This window comes from Lycium barbarum, chromosome 5, assembly GCF_019175385.1.
Source record: "Lycium barbarum isolate Lr01 chromosome 5, ASM1917538v2, whole genome shotgun sequence".
Lineage (NCBI taxonomy): Eukaryota > Viridiplantae > Streptophyta > Magnoliopsida > Solanales > Solanaceae > Lycium > Lycium barbarum.
The window spans coordinates 1398645-1421483 of NC_083341.1; the positions used below are offsets into that span (position 1 = coordinate 1398645).

At 34.5% G+C, this 22839-nt stretch overlaps 2 protein-coding genes across 2 annotated transcripts; one reads left to right on the top strand and one right to left on the bottom strand.

Annotated features, from left to right (window-relative positions):
- Positions 1-3246: 3246 nt before the first annotated feature.
- On the top strand, positions 3247-12633 carry LOC132640053 (aspartic proteinase 36-like). The gene is made up of 10 exons (XM_060356475.1): positions 3247-3657; positions 4799-4928; positions 5628-5869; positions 6556-6780; positions 8256-8394; positions 8523-8596; positions 9629-9719; positions 10724-10799; positions 11094-11165; positions 12171-12633. Exons 1-10 carry the CDS (start codon positions 3416-3418, stop codon positions 12332-12334), a joined length of 1455 nt encoding a protein of 484 aa, XP_060212458.1. The 5' UTR covers positions 3247-3415; the 3' UTR covers positions 12335-12633.
- Positions 12634-13618: 985 nt separating this feature from the next.
- LOC132640054 (probable protein phosphatase 2C 33) lies at positions 13619-20535 on the bottom strand. Its single transcript, XM_060356476.1, has 5 exons — positions 18717-20535; positions 16974-17339; positions 16216-16333; positions 15125-15348; positions 13619-14522 (listed from the first exon to the last, which is right to left on the bottom strand). The coding sequence occupies exons 1-5, from the start codon at positions 18960-18962 to the stop codon at positions 14022-14024; spliced, it is 1455 nt and encodes a 484-aa protein (XP_060212459.1). The 5' UTR covers positions 18963-20535; the 3' UTR covers positions 13619-14021.
- Between the last annotated feature and the right edge of the window lie 2304 nt (positions 20536-22839).

The window sequence follows — 22839 nt, forward strand, 5'->3', positions numbered from 1 at the left end:
TTTAGTAATGCCTTAAATAAAAGTGTGCCCATAAAACATAACTAAAAGTATGTCCCATGAGACGTAAGTTTTCCTTAAGGCATAACTTAAAGTTTGCCTTACAAGGCAAAGTTTAAATTTTGTATGCCCCCTCCGGCAGACTTTTAGTTGTGTTTAACTAAAGTCTGCCGGAGGGGGCAGACTTTGCCTTGAGGGGCAGACTTTTAGTTATGCCGGATCCGGCATAACTTTAACTTTTTCTTAAAGATTGTATGCTGGATCCGGCATACACTCCCCCAGTCCTGCCTTGCGAAATTATTTTTTTATTTTATGCCTGAGCGGGGGTTCGAACCCAGAACTTCATGTATTCGCTCATCTTTCCAAGCAAAGGGCAAAATTTAAAGACCACAAATATGAAGGGCAAAATTTAAAGACCACAAATTTGAGGGGCAAAATTTAAAGACCACCCCAAACGAAGGGCAATCCGTGCAAAAAAATTGAATTGTAAACCAAAGGTATAGGCTTTAGATGTGATTTTGATTTTTAAATAAACTTTTTTGTTTGGACTATAATTTTTTATGCAGTATTTTATGGAAAAAGTGCTTAAATTTTTTTTTTAATTTGCATTCGGTGTTCAGAATTTGCATTGGAATCTGATTATGTCGGGATCGCGCAATGTGAGGGGGCAATTTCTGGAAGAAGCCTACCCTACTAAGATTTTTCTATTCGAATTCAAAGAATCTGGTTAAGGGAGAAGGAGCGCATCTGCTGGACCACCATAACTTATATAGATTTAAATTTTTACTTTATGAAAACTTTCTAGAAACTAAAATTTTGATATTTAAAGAAATAAGATCTCTCGGCCCCTTTCAATTTGAATAGAAGAAAATATTTTTTCAGATCTCTTATGTGAAAAAAATGACGATTTCTGATAAGAATGTCATAAAAAGACTTTGTAAATAACCAAAAATCCATTTTATAATTAAAAATAGGGTTAATTGCACAGTTAGTCCCTCGATTATTTATAAATTAGTTCTTGTGATATCTAATTAAGAATATTCAGCTTTTAATTAAATAAAATGTGTATTTGTAATCCCTTTACTTGTAAATATTCACAAATTTACCGTAATTGTTAAACATTCTATCAATTAATTATCCATATGTTAAGTTTTTACTGTCACTCAATATTTAAAAATGGTAGTAAAAGCACTCAAGGGTGTGGCTTAGTGATCAATGAAACGGTTTGAGCACCATGAGGTGTCGGGTTCAATTTCCAGCAGAGACAAAAAGCTAGGTGATTTCTTCCTGTCTGCTCTAGTCTTGGTGGACAGAGTTCTTGAAAATATTAACAATATTAATCAGTAAAACGAACAAAAGGATAGAATCAACTTATTGGATCACCATTGTGTCGTGGCAAGCCACTGCCTTGAAAGCGATTTCAGACCGACTACAGTGCAAATCATTTAGCCTGGTCACTCCCAAGGCTACACAACACTTCCAAACACTTGCATTAGTGGCTGAAAGTTTGGAGTTTGCAGAAATTGATTGCCCAGAAATTGAAAGGAAAAGAAGATTTTTCAAGAAAAATATGAGATGATTTTTTGATTTTTTTTATGTGTAAGTAATTCCCCAAGAAGACAGATTTATACAGGCTGAAAATATGATGGGTTCAAAGAGGATTTATTAGCCATTAACTCGATCATTAAAGAGACCTTAATGGTCATTAACCCCGGACATTTAAACCAGCCACTAAATCAACCATTAAAGAGAATTGAAGGACCATTACTCCATGTGTTACAGAATTGATGAGTATCTTCATATCGTTATAATGTATCTATATCCTTTGCATCACACAAAAGGACAAAATGTAAGATTAATTCCTACAAGAGTTATCTAATACTTGTTGTTGGTGACATGGCAGGCTCAATGGCTAGGCAACTAAGGCAATTATACTGGGGGCCCTAAATTTTACCAAGAATAAGTTATGTGTTAATTTTTTTTCTTGAAGAAAATATATTATTTATGATTAAAAATCACAATATTTTTATAAATTTATATTATTTTATTCTATTTAACCTTTTTCAAATAAAAGAAATAAAAAAAAGTTGTTTTGTCTTCTTACATTCGGTCAGCTAACGTTCACATTATTTTATTCTTTTTAACTCCTTTTGTATTCTCTTTCTTCAAATCTCTAATAAGTTAGAGTAGTATACCTTGTCAAAAATAAGAATCAAATAGTCAACTGTCGAGAAGTGTTGAACAAAGTGAATTGTAATTCTTTTTTGTTCCATCTTAGGTTTTCAAGCATTGCAATAAGCATATTAAAGTGAGGCATACCAAGTTATCAACTTCTTGAATCAAATTCTATTGTTCTAACTCTACTATTTTTATCTAAAATTTCTCAACCTATTACTGATAGAATTATGTTAACAATTCCTCTAATGATTGCTTCAGTGAAAGGATGGTTTCCAACATTGAAATTGATAAAATCTTACCTAAAATTAACAAATGAAAAAATATTATTTGAAGAAATTGATTATATAAAAATTATTAAGCAATAATTTTGCATCTAAAAAAAGTTGGAAAATAAATTTCAAATAAAATATATATGAAGTTTGTTTAGGTGTTGGACCTCTAATTAAAGTTTCGTTTTTGGCCTCCAATTATGTTGAGCCACCCCTGGCCGGTGGGAGGGTGCAGATATCCCGTGAAATTAGTTGAGATAAGCGCAAACTGGCCCGAATACAAAGATTATAAAAAAAAATGATGATATCACACATTTTAATTAGTTGAAGGTTAAATGTATTTGAGTCATACGACACAAGAGTGAAAATCAAATTTATTAATAACTGAGGGATCTAAAGTGCTATTATACCTAAAAGGTACTCCCTCCGTTCATTTTTACTTATCCAATTTAGAAAACTACGACATAATTTAATACTTAGTTCCTCATTTTCCCTTATTATTTACTACAAATTACTTATTAATGCATTTCCCAAAATATTAAATTTAATACATTCAAAAGATATTGTAAAATTATCATGCTATTTTTTTCTCCTTAATAGATGTGTAAAGCTAATACATGACAAGTAAAAATGAACAGCCGAATATTAAATTATTTTAAATATATATTGGTAATAACGACCGACCAGTAACATTCTTTCTCAGAAAAAGCTGCACTTTTTCCTTCATTTCCGGACAAAAAGCTTAACTAAATTATGAACAATCCACGTGTCACTTTTCTGTTCATCTCTCAAGAAAAAATAAAATAAAATATTACCTTTTCCACAAGAGTAAATGTAAGGGAAAAAAAATATTAAAAAAATCCTTCATTTTCTCTTCATTCTCAAAGTTTCAAAATCAAGAAATGCACATCACATCTCAATATGCAATTTGAGATGTGTGTGTTGTGTGTATATTGTATAATTTGACCATAATGTTGAAGAAAATGGAAATTTCAAGAAATGGGTGTTTGATTATTTTGTTGTTGTTGTTGGTTTTAATGATTGTTGTAGATGTGAATGGTGAAAATTTGGTGTTTAAAGTGAAGCATAAATATGGTGGTTCAAAAGGCTCAATTTTGAATGATCTTAAAGAACATGATAGTCGACGCCATGATAGAATGCTTACAGTTATTGACTTCAAATTGGGTGGCAATGGCTTGCCTACAGATGCTGCGTTAGTTTCCTTAACTCTGTTATTTCCTTTTTTCTTTTTTTTTTGGTGGGGGGGGGGGGGTGGTGGAAAGTGGGTGGTGGAGGGTTGGTGCTTGGGGTGGGTGGTGGAGGGTTGGTGCTTGGGATGGGTGGTGGAGGGTTGGTGCTTGGGGTGGGTGGTGGAGGGTTGGTGCTTGGGATGGGTGGTGCAGTGGTGGAAGGGGTGTGGGGGGGTGAGGTTTGGGTGGGTGGTGCTGGAGAGTGGGTGCTTGGGGTGGCTGGTGGGTGGTGCATGTCTTGTTTGTGTATGGAAAGTCATTTCCTTTTACCCGGTCCTTGTGCTGGTGGTAGGTAGCAGGTATGCTATGGAATTAGATGAGCTGCGCGTAAAATGGCCTGGACACCACGATTATAAAACAAGTCATTTCCTTTTAAACTCAATTTTAGTTACTCAAGTGAAGAGAACAACCCAATAGCTTTACCTAAGCGAAACCATTTTCTTGCTCGGGGTTGAGGCCTATATGTTGTTGTTGTTGTTGTACGGAAAGTTATTTCCTTTGCGTAGGTTGTTGATAATTCATACTCTCTCTGCTCCTCCATTCTAATTAATATGGCACTATACTTCTTATACTTCAAATTTTCAAATTCTGATTTGATGTTTTCTCTCTATCAAATTAGCTTTTTTCCATTACAATGTTTTCCCACTATCTAACAGGTTAAAACAGTTTAAAGGTTTGACTGTTGATAATTTGAGTAACTGGTAGACCGTCTTCTTTGTTTAGCTCAGTACTTGTTATTTTTGTTTTTACCACATTAACTTTTAAAGATTCGTTGTTTTAAATGTAATTCCCCTCACGCAACTTCACCACCAAAGAATTCAACAACAACAACCACATACCCAGTGTAATTTCACAAGTGAGGTCTGGGGAGGATAGAGTGTACATAGACCTTACCCCTACCATTGTAGGTAAACAAGCTGTTTCCGATAGACACTCGGCTCAAAGAAAAGCAAATCCTTCACCACCAAAGAATAAATAAATAAATAAAAGTGATGCTGACATGCAGGGCATGACTTTAGATTGTGGTGGTGGAGAAATTATGAATGCTCATACTATCCTGTGCCATTGTGGTTATGCATTTTCCTTGTATATAAATGATTTCAGGCTCTATTACACTAGGATATCTATTGGAACACCTCCAAAGGATTATCATGTCCAGGTTGATACTGGAAGTGACATTTTATGGGTGAATTGTGCTGGCTGTGAGGGATGTCCTACAAAAAGCGACCTCGGGGTATGATTCTTCTCCAATATATGTATCACTTGCCTTTCTCTGTTCATGCTGGTTCTGTTATTTGTAGACAAATTCCATATAATTATTTGAGAAAATGACAAAAATGATCCCTTGTGTTTGGGAGTAGGTTCAAAGTAGTCCTTAAAATATGCTCTGAATAACTTTGGTCCTTTAAGTTTGCCAAAAGATAACGCGTTTTGGTCTCCGTCAAATATTTAACAAACTCTGTCTGTTAGAATTAACGGAAACTGTGGGAAAAAAATAATTTAGCAGGAACACTAGGATAGTTCCATCAAATCCTAGAAACTGCAACAAAAGAAACCACCAAAAATAGCAGAAATTGCACATAGAGAACTGCAGCAGACTCTAGAAAGAGACCAAAAAAAAAAAAAAAAAAAATACTAGCAGAAAACTCAAAAATTGTACCTCCAAGTGTGAGTTCCCGCTAAATTATTTATTTTCCACAGTTTCCGTCAAATATAACAGACAAAGTTTGTTAAATATTTGACGGAGACCAAAACCATTAACTTTTGGCAAACTTAAAGGACCAAAACCGTTCAGAGCATAGGTTAGGGACTACTTTGAACCTACTCCCAAACATAAGAGACCATTTTTGTCATTTTCTCTAGTTATTCAGTTATTTCATTTTTCTCGACATTTTTCCCAATTGTATTCTCATCTATGTCGTTAACCTTACAGATAGACTTGATGTCATATGACTCAAAAGCCTCTGCAACTGGGAAATCTGTTAAATGTGATGAAGAGTTTTGCATGCTCAACACTCCCTATTCCGATTGCAAGACCGGAATGCCATGTGATTATCAGGTTAGTTATGGAGATGGTAGCAACACAGCCGGATACTTTGTGAAGGATGATATTCAGTTTGATCAAGTATCAGGAGACCTAAAAACAACGTCTATGAACGGGTCTATAGCATTTGGGTAAGTTTCTAACCCTTATGATTAAAGAATATGCCTATTGTTGCTTAATAAATAGACTGATAAACTTGGATGACTAACATAGAAGTTGCTAATTCTTGCGATAAAAAAATTATCAGTGCCTATCATTGCTGAATAAATTGACTAATAAACTTGGATGACTCATAGCCTGTTTGGCCAAGCTTCTAAAATCAGCTTATTTTTGAAAAGTACTTTTGGTGAGAAGGAATTTGTGTTTGGCTAATCAAAATATAAAGCACTTTTGAGCAACAATTAATGTTCGGCCAAGCTTTTAAAAAGTGCTTTTAAGTGTATTTTCTCAAGAAGTGCTTTTCGAAAAAGGACTTTTGTGGAGAAACTACTTTTATCAGCTTCTCAAAAACAGCTTTTGCTTCTACTCGAAAACATTTCTTCTCCTAAAAGGTTTGGCCAAACACCTCAACTTTTAATAAAAAAAAGAAAGAAGCTGTTTTAGCATTTGAGAAGCTTGATCAAACAGGCTATAAGTGTCAACTCTTTCTAAGTAGTCTCTTTGCTTCACCAAGTTCCATTATGTACATCTTAATGTCTTTGAATTTCTCCTTAAGATATAATAGATGCTACACAAGCTTGCTGTGTAGTTTGTTCACAGCAGGTAATTTATCTCTTGATGACATGTAGTAGTTTACAATTTCTTTTATCCAACATAGGTGCTCGTCTAAACAATCTGGAGAGCTAGGTGCATCTGGTCAAGCAGTTGATGGAATACTTGGTTTTGGACAAGCAAGTTCATCCGTAATTTCGCAGCTAGCTGCCACAGGGAAGGTGAAGAAAATATTTGCACATTGCCTGGACGGAAAGAATGGAGGTGGCATATTCACAATTGGACCAGTAGTTCATCCGAAAGTAAACTCAACACCACTAGTCCCCGATGCGTAAGTATTTTTAGTAGATCTGAAAAATGATATGTATAATATTTGTTGGGAGAACATGTAGGGTCATATATTTAATTTGATAGAACGGAACAAACAGTTATATATAGAGTTATTAAGAATGAAGTGGCTTCCATGTAATTTTTCTTTTTAGGAAGGAGAACTAAGACAGACTAATAAGAAAAGATAAGACATTTAACTAGACACAGAGAAAGTACAATAGTTAGTGTAACCTCTACGATTAATCCTACTATATAAAGGATTCAGAAATCAACTAGGAAAGAACTAATTTTCAAATTACTTAGCTTATCCAGACTCAAAAAATGGAACAAGTTTTCATTCTTCCAGAATTTTGAACAAGCTATAGTAATTCTGTAAATCAACAAAACATACACTTAAAGATGAGTATTCTTAAGCCTATAAACTATAGATCACTTTATAATAGAAGAGTCAATTTTCTCCATAAAATTAAACTGCGCAAGCCTCCGAAGAGGCATACTTTAAATTTGCTTTTCCTTGAGTATAAGTGTGACATCAATACAACAACAACAACAACCCAGTGAAATCCCACATCGTGGGGTCTGGGGAGGGTAGAGTGTACGCATACCTTACTCCTACCAAGGTAGGACAGCTGTTTCCGAAAGACCCTCGGCTCAATAAAAGCATAAAAAGAAGTCAGATAAGATTAAAAGATTCGGATAAGAGATTCAAAGCGATATGGAAATGAAATAATGCAAGCGACACATATAACACAGGATAATCAAAGCACAGGAAATAACAGATAATAGCAGAAATCGGAGCAGATAACACAGGATAATCAAAGCACAGGAAATAACAGATAATAACAGAAATCGGAGCACAAGAAATTATATTGCAATAATGCGACTACTAATAAGAACGGATAACGAGACTATCTACTAGCCTTCTACCCTAATTTGGGTCCTCCAAACCCTCCTATCTAAGGTCATGTCCTCGGTAAGCTGTAGTTGCGCCATGTCGTGTCTAATTACCTCTCCCCAATACTTATTCGGCCTACCCCTACCTCGTCTGAAACCATCCATGGCCAACCTCTCACACCTCCGCACTGGGGCATCTGTGTCTCTCCTCTTCACATGCCCAAATCATCTCAATCTCGCTTCTCGCATCTTGTCTTCCACCGAGGCCACCCCTACCTTATCCTGAATATCCTCATTCCTAATCCTGTCACTCCTGGTGTGGCCACACATCCATCTCAACATTCTCATCTCGGCAACTTTCATCTTTTGAACGTGAGAGATCTTAAGTGTGACATCAATAAACATGGAAAAAAAAATTATATTTGCGTACTTGGTTTCAAGTTTGAATTATTGAAATTGTGACTCTGTTCTATTTTGGTTATTTATTTTTCATGCTTTGATTACATGATTTTAGCTCCTTTAAATTGGCTCATTTTGTCCACTATTCTGAACTCTTAAGTAAAATATCTGTCTCCTCTTTAGGCCACATTATAATGTTATTATGAAAGGAATTGATGTTGGTGGTCAAGTTCTAGACATTCCCACAACTATGACAATAATTGACAGTGGGACAACCTTGGCATATCTTCCAAACACAGTCTACAATGCTCTCATCGACAAGGTAACTACAGACATTTTAGAAATAATGCAATTGGTTTATTCCTTGGAGAGCTCATGTACGCTGCATGTATTGCATGGATATTTTTTTTAACCTTTCTGTTTGATCCATCCTTCTTACTATTGGCATAGCTTATGGAACGGCAACCACAGTTGAATATTGGTCTTGTTGAGAGGAGTTTCCACTGCTTTGACTACACTGGGAAGTAAGATTCTTTCTGGCCTCTTGTGTGAGTTTCATATTTCTTTCTGTCAGAGGCTTGGTATGTCAGATCTTCTCATTTTCGCTAGGATTTCGTTGTTCAAAAAATGATTCGCAGAGAAGAGAGAGATTTTGTTTACGGACTTTTGAGTAGAATACGACCATGGCTTAAACACGTGTAGCGTTAAATATCACAAGCACCGCCTCGTCTGGGCCATCGCACGGAAAACTATAACTGAAATCCTTTTTGTCTGGCATTAACTAGGAACGACGTGCATCTAAAGCACATTTTACTAAGATCAATGTAGTTTTATGTAAACCAAGAGCAATAGCATGATGAACCAAAAAGTCTCCAGGACATATTTGTCTTAGCTGAACATATAGAATTCAACGTTTTCTTTTTGTTTTTCATTTTCTTGAGTGTATATACACTGATACAGTAAGGAAGAGTCAACAACATACCCAGTGTGATCCCACAAGCTTTGTTGCTCGGACTCTCCAAAAATGTTGCCGCACCTGTGTCGGATCCTCCAAAATTTCACTACTTTTGGATGATCCGACATGCACCCCTCGGGATTTTTGAAGAGTCCGAGCAACATAGCCCACAAGTGGGCTCTGGAGAGGGTGGGGTGTACGCAAACCTTACACCTACCTTTGTGGGATAGAGTTGATGTTTCTGATACCCTAAAAATGTGTATACTAATGTTTGTTAACTTATTTTCTATTCTGGTCACTTCAAATATATTTGGTATTTTATACTTTTTGGAAAGAGTACTCCGTATCTTATCATTCTTTTTGGGATGGACGGAGTAATTTATTTTTGGAGTGAATGGGACGGAATAAGGGAAGAGTACGGTTTGATTTATTGAATTTAGTATATATATACTGGGACTGGTAACGAGGAAATAATACTGCTGGGAACATATATGTTCTCTTATTCTAGTTCTTTAAGAGATTAATCAGGATGAGTCAAATAAATTGCCAATCATTATAAACTCAATATCTTTTTAACTTTCCTCTTCCTTTGCTGGTGCAGGATTGATGATGGGTTCCCAGTTGTAACTTTTCGGTTTGCAGATTCGCTTTCTTTGACAGTTTATCCCCACGATTATCTTTTCCAAATCAAAGTAAGTACTTCAAATATGCTAAGTTCAATCAGATGGAGTTTTTTCTCTTTCTCAAGAAAACTTTCTTTTTCAATATTAAAATTTGGTTATTGCACTTCTTGCTTGTTAAAATAGTAGTTCTTAGGTTCTCAAGCCATTATCGGGCTGACAATCATTAGCATAGGCTTTTAGATTTATCTCCTAGAATCGCTTGTCAGCATTATGATAGCCTTCTATGTTACCGTGTTAGATTCAAGCCTGCTACTTTTCTGGAAATTTGTGTTTGTCATGTCTAGATAGTGGGAACGTGTTTGTTTTATTCTACACTTCTGTTGGTTTATACATCTGCATGTAATTTATTCTCGTTATTGCCAAAATGACAAAAATGGTCCCTTATATTTGATGGTAGGTTCAAAATAGTCCCTTAAATATGCACTGAACAATTTTGGTCCTACAAGTTTTCCAAAAGTTAATACTAGTCTCCGTCAAATATTTAACAATTTATGTTTGTTAGATTTGACCGAAATAGTGGGAAAAAAAAAATTTAGCCATAACTATCAAGAAAGTCCTATCAAATCCTAAAATATGCAACACAAGAAACTGCACTGGACACCAAAAAAGATATAAGAAATATCAACAAATTACACATCAAAAAATCACACCAGTGACCAGACCCTAAAAATAAACAAAAAATAGCCGGAACTACAAAAATTATATCTCTAAATGTGAGTTCCCGCTAATTTCCTTTTGTTTCATTGTTCCCGTCAAATCTAACAGGCGGAGTTCAGAAAATATATGACGGAGACTAAAAGTGTTAACTTTTGACAAACTTATAGTGCATACTTAAAGGACTATTTTGAACCTACCCTCAAACATAAGTGACCATTTTGTCATTTTCTCATAAGTTTTGTGAAGTGTGTTGTTAGGGTGCAGAGAAAGGGAAATGCAAGAGGATGGACTATATAACTTGCAATCCGTTTTCCTCGCGGAAATCTCATGTCATTTCTCTGGATTCAATTTTGCAGGAGACTAAATGGTGTATTGGTTGGCAAGACAGCGGAGTGCAGACAAAGGATGGAAAGGAAGTAATGCTGTTAGGAGGTATCATTTGACACCTTCTTTTACTGTTAAGAGAAATGCATCTAAATTGAAGTAAAAATCCTTACAATATTTATTGAAGCTTGTTCATGAAACTTAAGCTTGCCCGTGCTTGAGTCATATTTTGCTGCATCCAATGTTCTTCTGTAATGTCTCTGTTTATATATCCTTGAAATAGTTAACACCAGACAAATTATAAATTACTTGACAGATGTGCAGCTTTCAGAATTGAGCTTAAGTTCAATAAATTATTGATAGACAGCTTTGACTGATTAACATTTTGATATTTTCTTGCAGATCTTGCGTTATCAAACAAGCTAGTTGTATATGATATTGAAGAACAGACCATTGGTTGGACTGAATATGACTGTGAGTATAGTTAATTGACCCTGTTTCTTCTGTAAGTCTACTGCATAGAATTTGCTATCTAGAGATTGGTTCTCATCAAAGAATTGCGAATATTGACATCTATGCATTTGATGGTTAATTTTTACTTTTATTTTTATGGTGAGTCTTATACTTGTCTTGAGAACATTAATAGGATCTAATGTAAATAACGACAACTAAACCTTAATTTTACTATAGGATGCTTTGCTTTTTTTTTTTTTTTTTTGATGAAAAGGATGCTTTGCTTTTATTTTGTTATATTGCTAGCGAAATTCACATTAAGAACTGTTAAGGACCCCACATCGGTTGAGGGAAAGGGTTGTTGTCTTCTTTATGGTTTTGAAAAATTCTGACGTCATGATGTAACTTTTGGGATTCAGTTAGACTCAAGGTCTATTTTCTTAACATGGTATTTATCCATTTACACAATGTGGGCCCTAGTGAATACTAAGACCCAACATTCAAAGACTCATCATCGAATCTCATATAATGTTGTGTTGCTAGTCGCACAACCATTATATAGGATTTGCATTTCATTCCGTTCAGTATTTTCCTATCACACAACAGTCTCCTAATACTCCCTTTTTTTCAACCGTCCAATTCTAAATGTCTGCATTTAGAAGTCGGATAGTTTTTTGATTTAGAAGTAATAATTCAACGTCGAGGTTTCATTATGTTTTATTACTATAGTATTTTGCTTTCCTTCTAATAATTAGAGAAAAATGCATCTTTCTGGACACTTTTGTGGTTTGGGGCCGAGGGGCGGAGAATGAGGGGGGAAATAAGGAACAACACTTATTCTTTTTCTGAATTCGGAAATCTAGAAGGAAAAACTATGCCTTTGAATATCTTTATAGATTAGCTATAAAAGTGTGTTCTTTTCTTTCTACTTTCCCAGTTAAGATATGTTTGGAGAATGTGAATCTATGTTATAATGATAAAATGTTATTCAGTTCATTGTTCTAAGTATTTGTTCTTAAATTTCAGGCTCTTCAAGCATCAAACTCAAATATGAGGAAAATCCAGGTAGCTCACAAAACCAAACGTATACCGTGGCTTCTCACAATATTTCATCAGCTCCTATTGTGGATTCGAAGAAGTTTTTTACGTTCTTGATAAGCATCTCCATCTTGTTCAATTTGTTGAAGTGATAACAGAAACAACTGTACAGTGAGTAATTTTTGCACCATAACATTCAGCAAATTGAAGGTCTGGGCGCGTTTCATCGGCATATTATCCTCTTTGATTACTTCTGATGAAACTGTTATTATCAGTTTTTCTTCTGTGCAAAACATGTAAGAATCATTCATATAGAAGATGGTCAAGTATTTATCTTTTCTCTTGGGACGTTCCCATAGATGATTGCTTTATTAGTTAGTAGTTAGTATTTTCTGTGGAGATCTCCCAATCATTAGTTTGTATCAATGTGAAGGTCAAGTAATTCCAACAATTTTGCAAGTATCTTTGTTTGTCATATTGGTGGGAAAAAGTAGTTATCAAAAACAGGAGTTAATTCCTGACATGATCATCGAACTTGCAGTTTTTTGTCACTATAAAATCACTTAACACTCAACTTACAGATAATCTCTCAGAAAATAACTATGGCCGGAAAACCAAGCGGGAAGGAGTAGAACTTTGTTAAGAAAGTACAACAATAACAACATACCCAGGGTAGTCTCATAAGTGGGATATGGGGAGAGTTGGATGTACGCAGACTTTATCCCTACCTTTATGGGGTAGATAGATTGTTTCCATCGACCTTCGCTGGAAAGAAAAGACAGGGATGTGACAACAAATGGCAAGGTAAAAAGCATGGTATCAAGAAAATTATGGCAACAAAATAACAATTAAAAGCAAAGGAGGCGATAGTAAAACACATTGAAGAAAAGGAACTTAGTTAAGAAGTAAAAACTTTAAAGTGAAAGGTTGTGTTCTTTTAGATCGTTATGTCTTTTTGCTAATTGACTGTCTATTATCACATCAAGCAAAAGAAACTTAATTGAGTCTTACAAGTCCCAAGTATAAATCCGTTTTTATTTTTTTTGGACTTTTGATGTGGGATTTACAGTGTCTTATCTCCTTGTTTGTAGGTCATCTCCTTGTTTACTAGTTAATGCAAAGACAGATGTCTTATTATGCACATTTATCACTTAATCATGATTAATGACATGTATTTTCACTTTACCTTGTAACTATAAACTTCTTAGTTTGGAGGTGCGACAGAATACTTACACACCATAGACTACCATCTGATAGAACAATTATTTACACACCATACAAGTACACTGATTACTGATGTTTATGAGTTCCATCTGATCTGATCAACAGAGGCAGCAATACAAATACACAATATTTTATTAATTTAACCATAATGACAAATCATGCAAAATTTTATTACATGAAAAAGGAAAGAACCAAAAAAAAAAAAAAAAAACTAGTATCCAAGAAACAAGAAGACTTGAATTTACAAAAATTTCGATTCTACATACACACTAAAGAGAGAGAGAGAGAGAATGATTCCCCATAGAACTGTAATATAGCCCAGCACAATATGAAATCGCCCTATTTTTCATTTCTCACCTTAAATAAATGAGGAAAAAAAAAACTGATCATAAGAGCTAAACAAAAATGGACAATAAGACAAACAAATCCACACTCGGTCGTGGTAAAAACACATCTAGACGCATGACATGTGTTTGCATGTCGACTTACCATGGTTAACTGATTTAATGAGATGAAAATATATACTAACCATAGTTAAGTGAGAAAGGTCTATGGGCAAACACATGTTATGCATCCATTGGTTCGATATAAACGCCCGGTGCGGGTAGGTTTTTACTATTTCTTCTTTGATTTTGATCCTCCACCAGCAGCTTTCTTTTCTTCTTTGCCTGGCATAAACCTTGGTAATGTCATTAATGTGTCCACCCGAGATACCCCGTCGAGAACAGACAATTCTTTCCCCGTCTTCGGTAGCAACTCATCATGTTCCGAGGCTTCCTCTTTTCTGCCTGCTGAAACTTCTTCGCTTTCTCGAACAGTACACGAGCGATTCAACGCAGGTGGACTAACGGCACCATTCATATTGTTATTAACTTCACTCATTTCCATCGAGACAAAAGTCTTGTCGTTATCTTTTGTGCTAGAAGCAGTAGAGAAATTATTCGAGTTTGAGTCAAGGAAGAGGCAGACAACTGCACAGTCATCGACTCTAGAAGTCGGGTATGTAATCTTCCAGGCCCGAACAGCTGCTTCAACAAGCGATCGAGCTGCAGATGAACGGGATGAAGCCGAATCCACAATCTTTACTACTTCATCGTTTGAAAGCACGTCCCAAATCTGTCATAGATATCAAATTACTTTTGACTCGCAACGAGATAAATATTGAATCAAAATAGAGAAAGTGATAAGATGGTCCCTTATCTTTGGTAGTAGGTTCAAAATAGTCCCTTAAGTATCACTTGAGCAGTTTTAATCATTTAAGTTTGCTAAAAGTGAGCACTTTTTATTTACCGAACTCTGATGGTTAAAATTGATCAAATTGTGAAAATAGAAAATATTTAACGGGAACTCACATTTGGAAGTACAGATTTTGTAGTTTATGTTATTTTAGTCCATTTCAAGAGTCTGGTGCAACTTTTTGAGGTGCAATTTCTGTTATATTTGGTCTATTTTTTGTGTGGTATAGTTTTTTTTTGTTGCGGTTTCTGGAATTTGTTTCTGGTTTAAAAAAATTATCACAGTTTCGGTTAAATTTAACAATCAGAATTTGCTAAAAAGTTTACGAAGACCAACAGCGCTCACTTTTGGCAAACTTAAAGGACCAAAACTGCTCGGTTGATATTTAAGGACTATTCTGAACGTACTACCAAAAATAAGAGACCATTTTTGTCATTTTCTCAATCAAAGTACTACCAAAAGAAGGAATTCAAGTATCATACCCCATCTGTTGCAAGAACAAGGAATTCATCCTTCTCGGATAAACGCCTATATGAAATGTCAGGCACTGAGATGACACCAAAATCCTTGAGGCAAAAATCTCCAAAAGCACGGGCCATGGCAAGTCCAGGAGAGTCGCTGTTTGGCATCCACACTCTTGCAACATCCGGTTCATCATGAAGAGAAAACACTCGCCCTTTACATTTGCGAATCCTCGCAGCCTCCGCTGCAAATTTAGAGAGCAGAGTTAATAAGAAAACAAACTTAGACCTAAAATCATATGGAGCCGTGGAGGTAAATTGTCCTAGATGACCTATAATACCTCAAATCCATGCATACTTAGCTTAAAACGCAAAGCATTGAAAGCAAAATACATGTGAGATCAATTAGCTGGAACAAAGGGTCAGATTTTATGGTTACACTTATAATACGTCTCATGTTCACGAGGAGTCTTTTAATTTGGCTAAAGATCTTTTTGTGCCAATGTCAGGATATATATGAGATCTAAAGAACCTCTATTTCTAGACAACCCCTAGTTTATCTTAAAGCACTTTATTAAGGATTGGAATGAAATGGCCCTAATCTTTCCAACACTTTAACCAATGAAACAGAAAGTCACTGTTCTGACCATTATCAACTTATCTTGAACAACATCATACCCAGTGAGATCCCGCAAATTGGAATATCAACTTATCTCAAATCATTACCATTTATGTTTTCTTGATTACGACATCAATCTGATGAGGCTTGACTGAAAGCTGAAATTTGTACAGCCGCACAAGCTCCAAAACATGGGGAAAAAAGAGGAACATTAACACTTACAAGGATAAACACATAATTGTTTTTTCTTTTGTGGGGAGGGGTGTGTGGGGTTTTTTTTTTTTTGGGGGGGGGGGGGGGGGGGGAGGGGGGGTTGTAAGATTGCAACAACATGGCGTCACGTCAAATCTGATGGCTATTTGTGACAATTTAGCTCAGAAACAGCTGACATAAGATTTAGCGGCAGACAGATAAGTTCATTAAATGAACAGAAGCTAACTGGTAATTTTGTTGATCAGCACAATTTTGGAAAAGAAAAAGTGTCCATATGTACCTGGCAAATCGGGCTTAAGATCTACTGTCAATTGCACTGCAGTGATAGAATCATCCTCGCCTCTCGTACCCAGCACAGCTCTCGAGTCCCCAACATTTCCAATAACAAGATTTTTACCCTGCCAAAAAAACGAAACAATAGAGTTCATCTTCAGAATAAAATAGCAGAAAATCTAGCTAGCTTCAACTTTGTGAAGAGAAAATGGCAAAAATAGACCCTTATGTTTTGGAGTAGGTTAAAAATAGTCCCTATAGTATGCTATGAGTGGTTTTGGTCCTTTAAGTCCTCCAAAAGTTAAACACCTTTGGTCTCCGTCAAATATTTAACAAACTTTATCAATTAGATTTGACGGGAACTGTGACAAAAGATTTTAATCACAAACACTAGGAAAGTTCCATTAAATCCTAGAAAACTGCAATGCGAAAAACTATACTAAACACCAAAAATAGATTATTCTTTTAAAAAACAAAAAAACAGAAATTGCACCGAAAAAACTGCACCAAACACTAGAAAAAGACTAAATATAGCAAAAACTGTAACTCCAAATGTGAGTTTCAGCTAAATCCTTTTTTTTTTTTTTCACAGTTTCCGTCAAATCTAACAGATAAAGTTCCTTAAATATTTGATGGAGACCAAAAGTGTTAATTTTTGGCAAACTTAAAAGACCAAAACTGTTCAGAGCATACTTTAGGGACTATTTCGAACATCCTCCCAAAAATAAGGAACCATTTTGTCGCTTTCGGAATATGTCAACAAACCTGTTTAACTAGCGTTACTGCTGTCGTTCCACTACAGAAGCAATCGACATTGGTATAGCTTCTCAGTTCTCTATCCATAACCTTATAAGCCTTCAGAAATGACTCCTTCAACGTTTCAAATACCTCCAAGTGCTTTTCAGTCTCTTCAACATCAGCAGAGATAAGGGAAGCATCCTCGGGATATAGGCTACTCGCCGTGTTGAGACTAATCTCTCTTAGAACATCTTCACTTTTAATATTAACTTCCCAGTGTGTGCTTAGCTTTAACGGAAGAGCGTCTCTGACTCGCTTCGCAACCATATGACCATAAGGACCATGGCCATCAAAAACACCACAGAAAACAGTATCTTCGCTGGAACCAAAATTCTGAAATTTAAATGTAAAAGCAGAATTAAGAAATGATCTTCCATCAGGTATAATAAGACACAATCACAAGAACATAATTATAACAGTGAAAAATGGAAGGATGATAATGGAATGACGGCGAGCTTAACCAATAGATATAATAATTACATATCCCAAGAGAAGAGAAAAGAAAGAAAATATCTAAAACCTTGCGTATCCTGCCAGGAAGTAGTTCCATAAATTAGCTATCAAGAAAGAGTATTCAGCAGCCAAACATCTCATAATACCACATTCATAATTAATCTTCTCCCGCAGATATACACTAACAGCATAGAAGTCAAAATAAAGTATTTGTTCAACTTTCAAATGGCATTTCATATAACAATGTATAACTCGGGGGCACATTTTTGTCCCCTCTAACTATACCATGCATATAGAAAAGTAAACAGAGAACACATTGGAGACCCTTGAACAGCTTATCAAGAAAAAAGAGCTGTGAACATTGTAATAACTCACAAAACTTAATAAAAAAAGTATTACTCAAAAAAACAGGTGGTATGCCAAGATTCAAGCACTCCCTCGTGACACGTTTAAGACCACTTAGCTTCTATTCATTCAATGAACTTATTCAGTATAGTAACACTTTAACTCCAACATGTCACATGACACGTTTAAGACCACAAGATTCAAGAGCACTTTGGTACATTACAGACATAGATTTAATAGTCTTACTCCCTCCACCCCAATTTATGTGACACTTTTTCCTTTTAGTCAGTCCCAAAAGGAATGATATCTTTTAAATTTAGTAACAATTTAACTTTAATCTTCCTATTTTACCCTTAATGAGATGATTTATAGCCATACAAATATCTATGGCCTATTTTAGACCACAAGTTTTAAATTAAACTTTGTTCCCAATCAAACACCTTCACATAAATTGGGACAGAGTGTGTAGTTACTTTTCTTAAACTTCGTGTCTAATCAAACTAAGAAACATAAAATCAAACAGATGGAGTAATATATAGGCTGAAACAAATATAATTATCATTAGGCACCAAAACTCGTATCTAAAAAAATTTCTACCACACAACTTTCTTTTAGCCCCTTGAGCTTCTTCCCATGATCATACAGTCGGACCTCTCCATAATAGTCATCTTCTATAACAACATTTCATTATTAACGGCTAAGTTCTCTTTAGAACTGACTTTCATATTATGTTATATTATATGTTCTCTATATCAGCATCTCACTGTAGCAGCCAAATAATATCCAGACAAACGACGTTATAATAAAGAGTTTTGACTGTATATGCATTCTGGTGGTCATGAATATGGCAAGTCAATTTGCTAATCACCATTTTATTTCACAAAGACAGCAAGAAGAAATACGAGTACTAACCTCCCAAACAATCATAGCATCTTGATTAGTCCCTTTCTTGCCCTGCTGACTAAAGAGTGAAGCCACCTCACTAGAACCATTCAAGAACATACGCCCGGGAATCCTATGCAATAGTTCTTCCTTATGATGGTTAAATGAAGAATTCCGTGATCCCGACCTCTTTTTCGAGCTCTTCCTCTTCCTAGCTGGAGTTACAGGAGAACCAGGATGAGGACTCCTGCTTTCCGATGATAAGCAGGACCCCATCCTGAGGCCCCGAACTATATTCAGTAAGCACTCCAGAGCAACAAATTAATCAAACACCCTATTCCCCCCTACTTGGTACCGTACTAATATCCTTTTTCACTCTTCAAAATCTACCAACCAATCCTTCACCTCAATCCAATAACTTCACCATATCACACAAAAGGAACAGACTGCTAACTTTTCAGCAATCCTTGAACTATCATGCATCAAAAATGGTTCTTGAAACAATCCTCTACATAACAACTTACAAGAATGGAAACTAATAATAAGTACAACTAACTTAAGCTTCCCTTTCTATCCCAGAAAGGAAACCCCAGATATTGCAAATATCAAAAAGGGCATTAAATATAAATAGCAGATCTATGCCCCCTTTCAGTTTTCTTTTTTTCTTTTTTTTTTTTTAATAGCAATACCCCCAAAAGACACCTTTTTTATTCTCTCTCACCTTTCACTTACAAGAAAGGTTAACTCAGTTGATAAGACACAACACTATTGATCTGATGTAGCTTTTAAAAAAACCAAAACAAAAAACAACAAGAAGGTCAACCAGTGACCAGTTGCAAGAAAGTTTCAATTTTTTCCAATAAACAAACTTAAAAAAAGAACCTATCAGCCTTTAGAAAACAAGAAGGTCACACCAATTCAAGAATTTGTCAAAATTTTCAAAACCCCACTTCCAATTCAGCTCAATTCAAGACCACAATCAGTTTCCAGAAACAAAATTCAACTCCAAAATTTGAGGAAAAAACTTGATTTTTTGGTCAGATCAAACCCAAAATCAAGAAAATATCAAAATTTTCAAAACCCCACTTCCAATTCAGCTCAAATTAAACAACCCCACCAAAAAATTAACTCCAAATTACTCAAAAAACTTTCTTTTTTTGTCAGATCAAACCCAAATCAAGAAAGTATCAAACTTTTCAAAACCCCACTTCCAATTCAGTTCAATTTAAGCAACCCCTCCAAAAATTCAACTCCAAATTACTAAAAAAACTTTCTTTTTTTGTCAGATCAAACCCAAATCAAGAAAGTATCCAATTTTTTTTTTTTAAAAAAATCCAATTCAGCTCAATTTAAGCAACCCCACCAAAAAGTTTAACCCCAAATTACTAAAAAAAAAAAAAAACTTTCTTTTTTTATCAAATCAAACCCAAATCCAGAAAGTGTAAAAAATTATCAAAACCCCACCAAAAGATCAATTCCAAATTACTAATAAAAAAAAATTCTTTTTTTATCAAATCAAGAAAAAAGATTGTATTTTTCTAACTATATATAGGAATGAGCTGAAGTAGAATGACTTAGTACAGTTTAAACTCTATAGAAAAATTTATAATTAAATAGACAAAACTGATATGGATAAGAGCAAAAAAAAAAGGGGCATATAAGAACGAAAAATATTGAATTGGATTAGTAGAATTAAATGGATAGGAACAAAAATAGGAATGAGAATGAATAATAAGTTGACACACAAAACATAGAGAAACAAAAAAGACTGCAAAAATGGCGCCGATAAGACTTGTTTTTTGTTTTTGGAGAGATAAGTGGGGAGGTTAGTTGATACGTGGAGTTCTTGATATTTAATAAGATAATAATATTTGTTTTTCTAATGTATATATTTATTGGAGATGATAACTTATACTCTCCGAATAGAAAAGAGTGTTCACTTAGCTATTTACACAAGAAAATATTAACTGCTAGATAAAATAAGTAATTTGACTAAACTGTCTCTAATTAAATAGGTATTGGGATTTGATCTCATATCACTTAATAGGGTCAAATCTGGAAAGATAAGGTTAATTCTTTGTTGATTTAATAAGTGGACGCTTTTTTTTTACTCAAGAAAAAAGGCTAAGTGGACACTCTTTTTTATCCGGATGGAATACTACACTAGGCGTTTACAAACGTGGGTGTTAGGCGAGACGTTTTACCTGATATAGCGAGGCGTAAGTCTCGAGAAGTTGAGCGTAAGCCCTGCAGATTTGTAATTTTATATATTATATAAATTAATATAAAGTAATATATATTATCAGACGAGACGTCTTACCTGATATGGAGCGAGGTGTAAGTCTCGAGAAGCTGGTCGTAAGCCCTGCGGATATGTAATTATATATATATATATATATATATATATATATATATATATATATATATATATATATATATATATATATATATATATATATATATATAAACAAGCCCTTAAACTTGGCCTCAACTAGCAAGTATGCTCTCCAATTTTAGGTGTGCATAAGTAGGCACCTCAACCTGTCTCCACTTTGTCAGTTGAACACTCCAACTTATAAAATGATCACACCTCAACTTGTATAAAGTACACCTCGAAAAGTTATTTGTCACGTCATTATTTGTGTTTATATGTTCAACTTTATACAAGCTGAGGTGCCTACTTGTACACACCTAAAATTGGAAGGCATACTTGCTAGCTGAGGCCAAGTTTAAGAGCATATTTATGTATTATGCCTTATATAATTAATATAAAGGAATAGATATTTAAAAAAAAATTGCATAGAAATTATTAAAATTTCAGGAAACATAAAGTGAAATTGTACATAGACTAGTTTAATCTTAAAACGCTAATAAGAATCAGCAATTGACTTAAAACTTATTGGCACAATACATAAATAGGCCATAAAATTTAGTCTCAGCTGGCAAATTTATCCTCTAATTTTGGAGGTGCACAAGTAGGCACCTTAATTTATATAAATTGAACACGTAAACACAAAGGCCGACGTGGCACATAAATTTTGGAGGTGTCTAAATGATCATTTTGTAAGTTGGAGTATTCAACTGATAAATGGAGACAAGTTGAGGTGTCTGCTTGTGCACACCCAAAGTTGGAAGATATATTTGTAGGCTATATTTGAGTGTTTATGTATTATGCCTGAATTAATTAGAAACTGTTTTATCTAAAGCAAAGATTGGTGTTGTATTATCTTTTTCTTTTTCTTTTCCTTTTTTGAATGCTTTGTAACAAAATAAAAGATTATATGGTATACAAAGCAATTTGATTAATTTTAATTCACACAGAAAAGATTTAATGTAAGGTAATACATTTTCCCTGAAAAATGGTTCTATAATTTAAACTTCAAATCATAGATTCGTGATTAGAAGGAAAAAGAATTTATTTATATTTGATGTTTACGTCAATCCAATAAATACATACATGTTCTAACATACACTTAAATTACTCACTAGTAATGATTACATATTCACACTCACTTTATCTTAATCATGAAATTAGCATGATTTGAAGTAAATATCAATTTTAGGTACATCTACGCTCATATTTTGACAAAACAAATCATAGATTGCAATTTACATGTGATGGCAAGTGTTTATGTTATCACTGAGGGTCGTAATAAGTTGAATAGGATCCATCCAACTTTAACTAGAGATTTCGAGTTTGAATTTTAAAAATAATTTTTTTTAATAAAAAATATTAATTTTTTAATAGAGATCCTCAACTTAAGAGGCGGGGCGCTAGGTGAGGCGTTTTATGCAGTACAGGGAGAAACGTAAGCCCCGAGACATGAGGCATAAGTCTGGTGGATCTACTGGGACGTATGTCTCATGTATTTTCAAATTTATAATTTCATTACTAAAAAAAAAAGCAAAAATATGAATTTTCATTAAAATTCTGTAAATAAATTCAAGTACATGACCAATAATATAAAAATATTATAACAGTTATTATTTGAGAAAGGTAATAACACAAAAATTGATAATAGCCTAAATAATCTTTACAATGAAATTTTCATCCAGTTTATCATCAATCTCCACATATGTTAGTCTTTCCCACCCTCAACTAATATCTGCACTGACTTTTGTTTATACATTTCAAACAAGAAGAAAGGCAAAA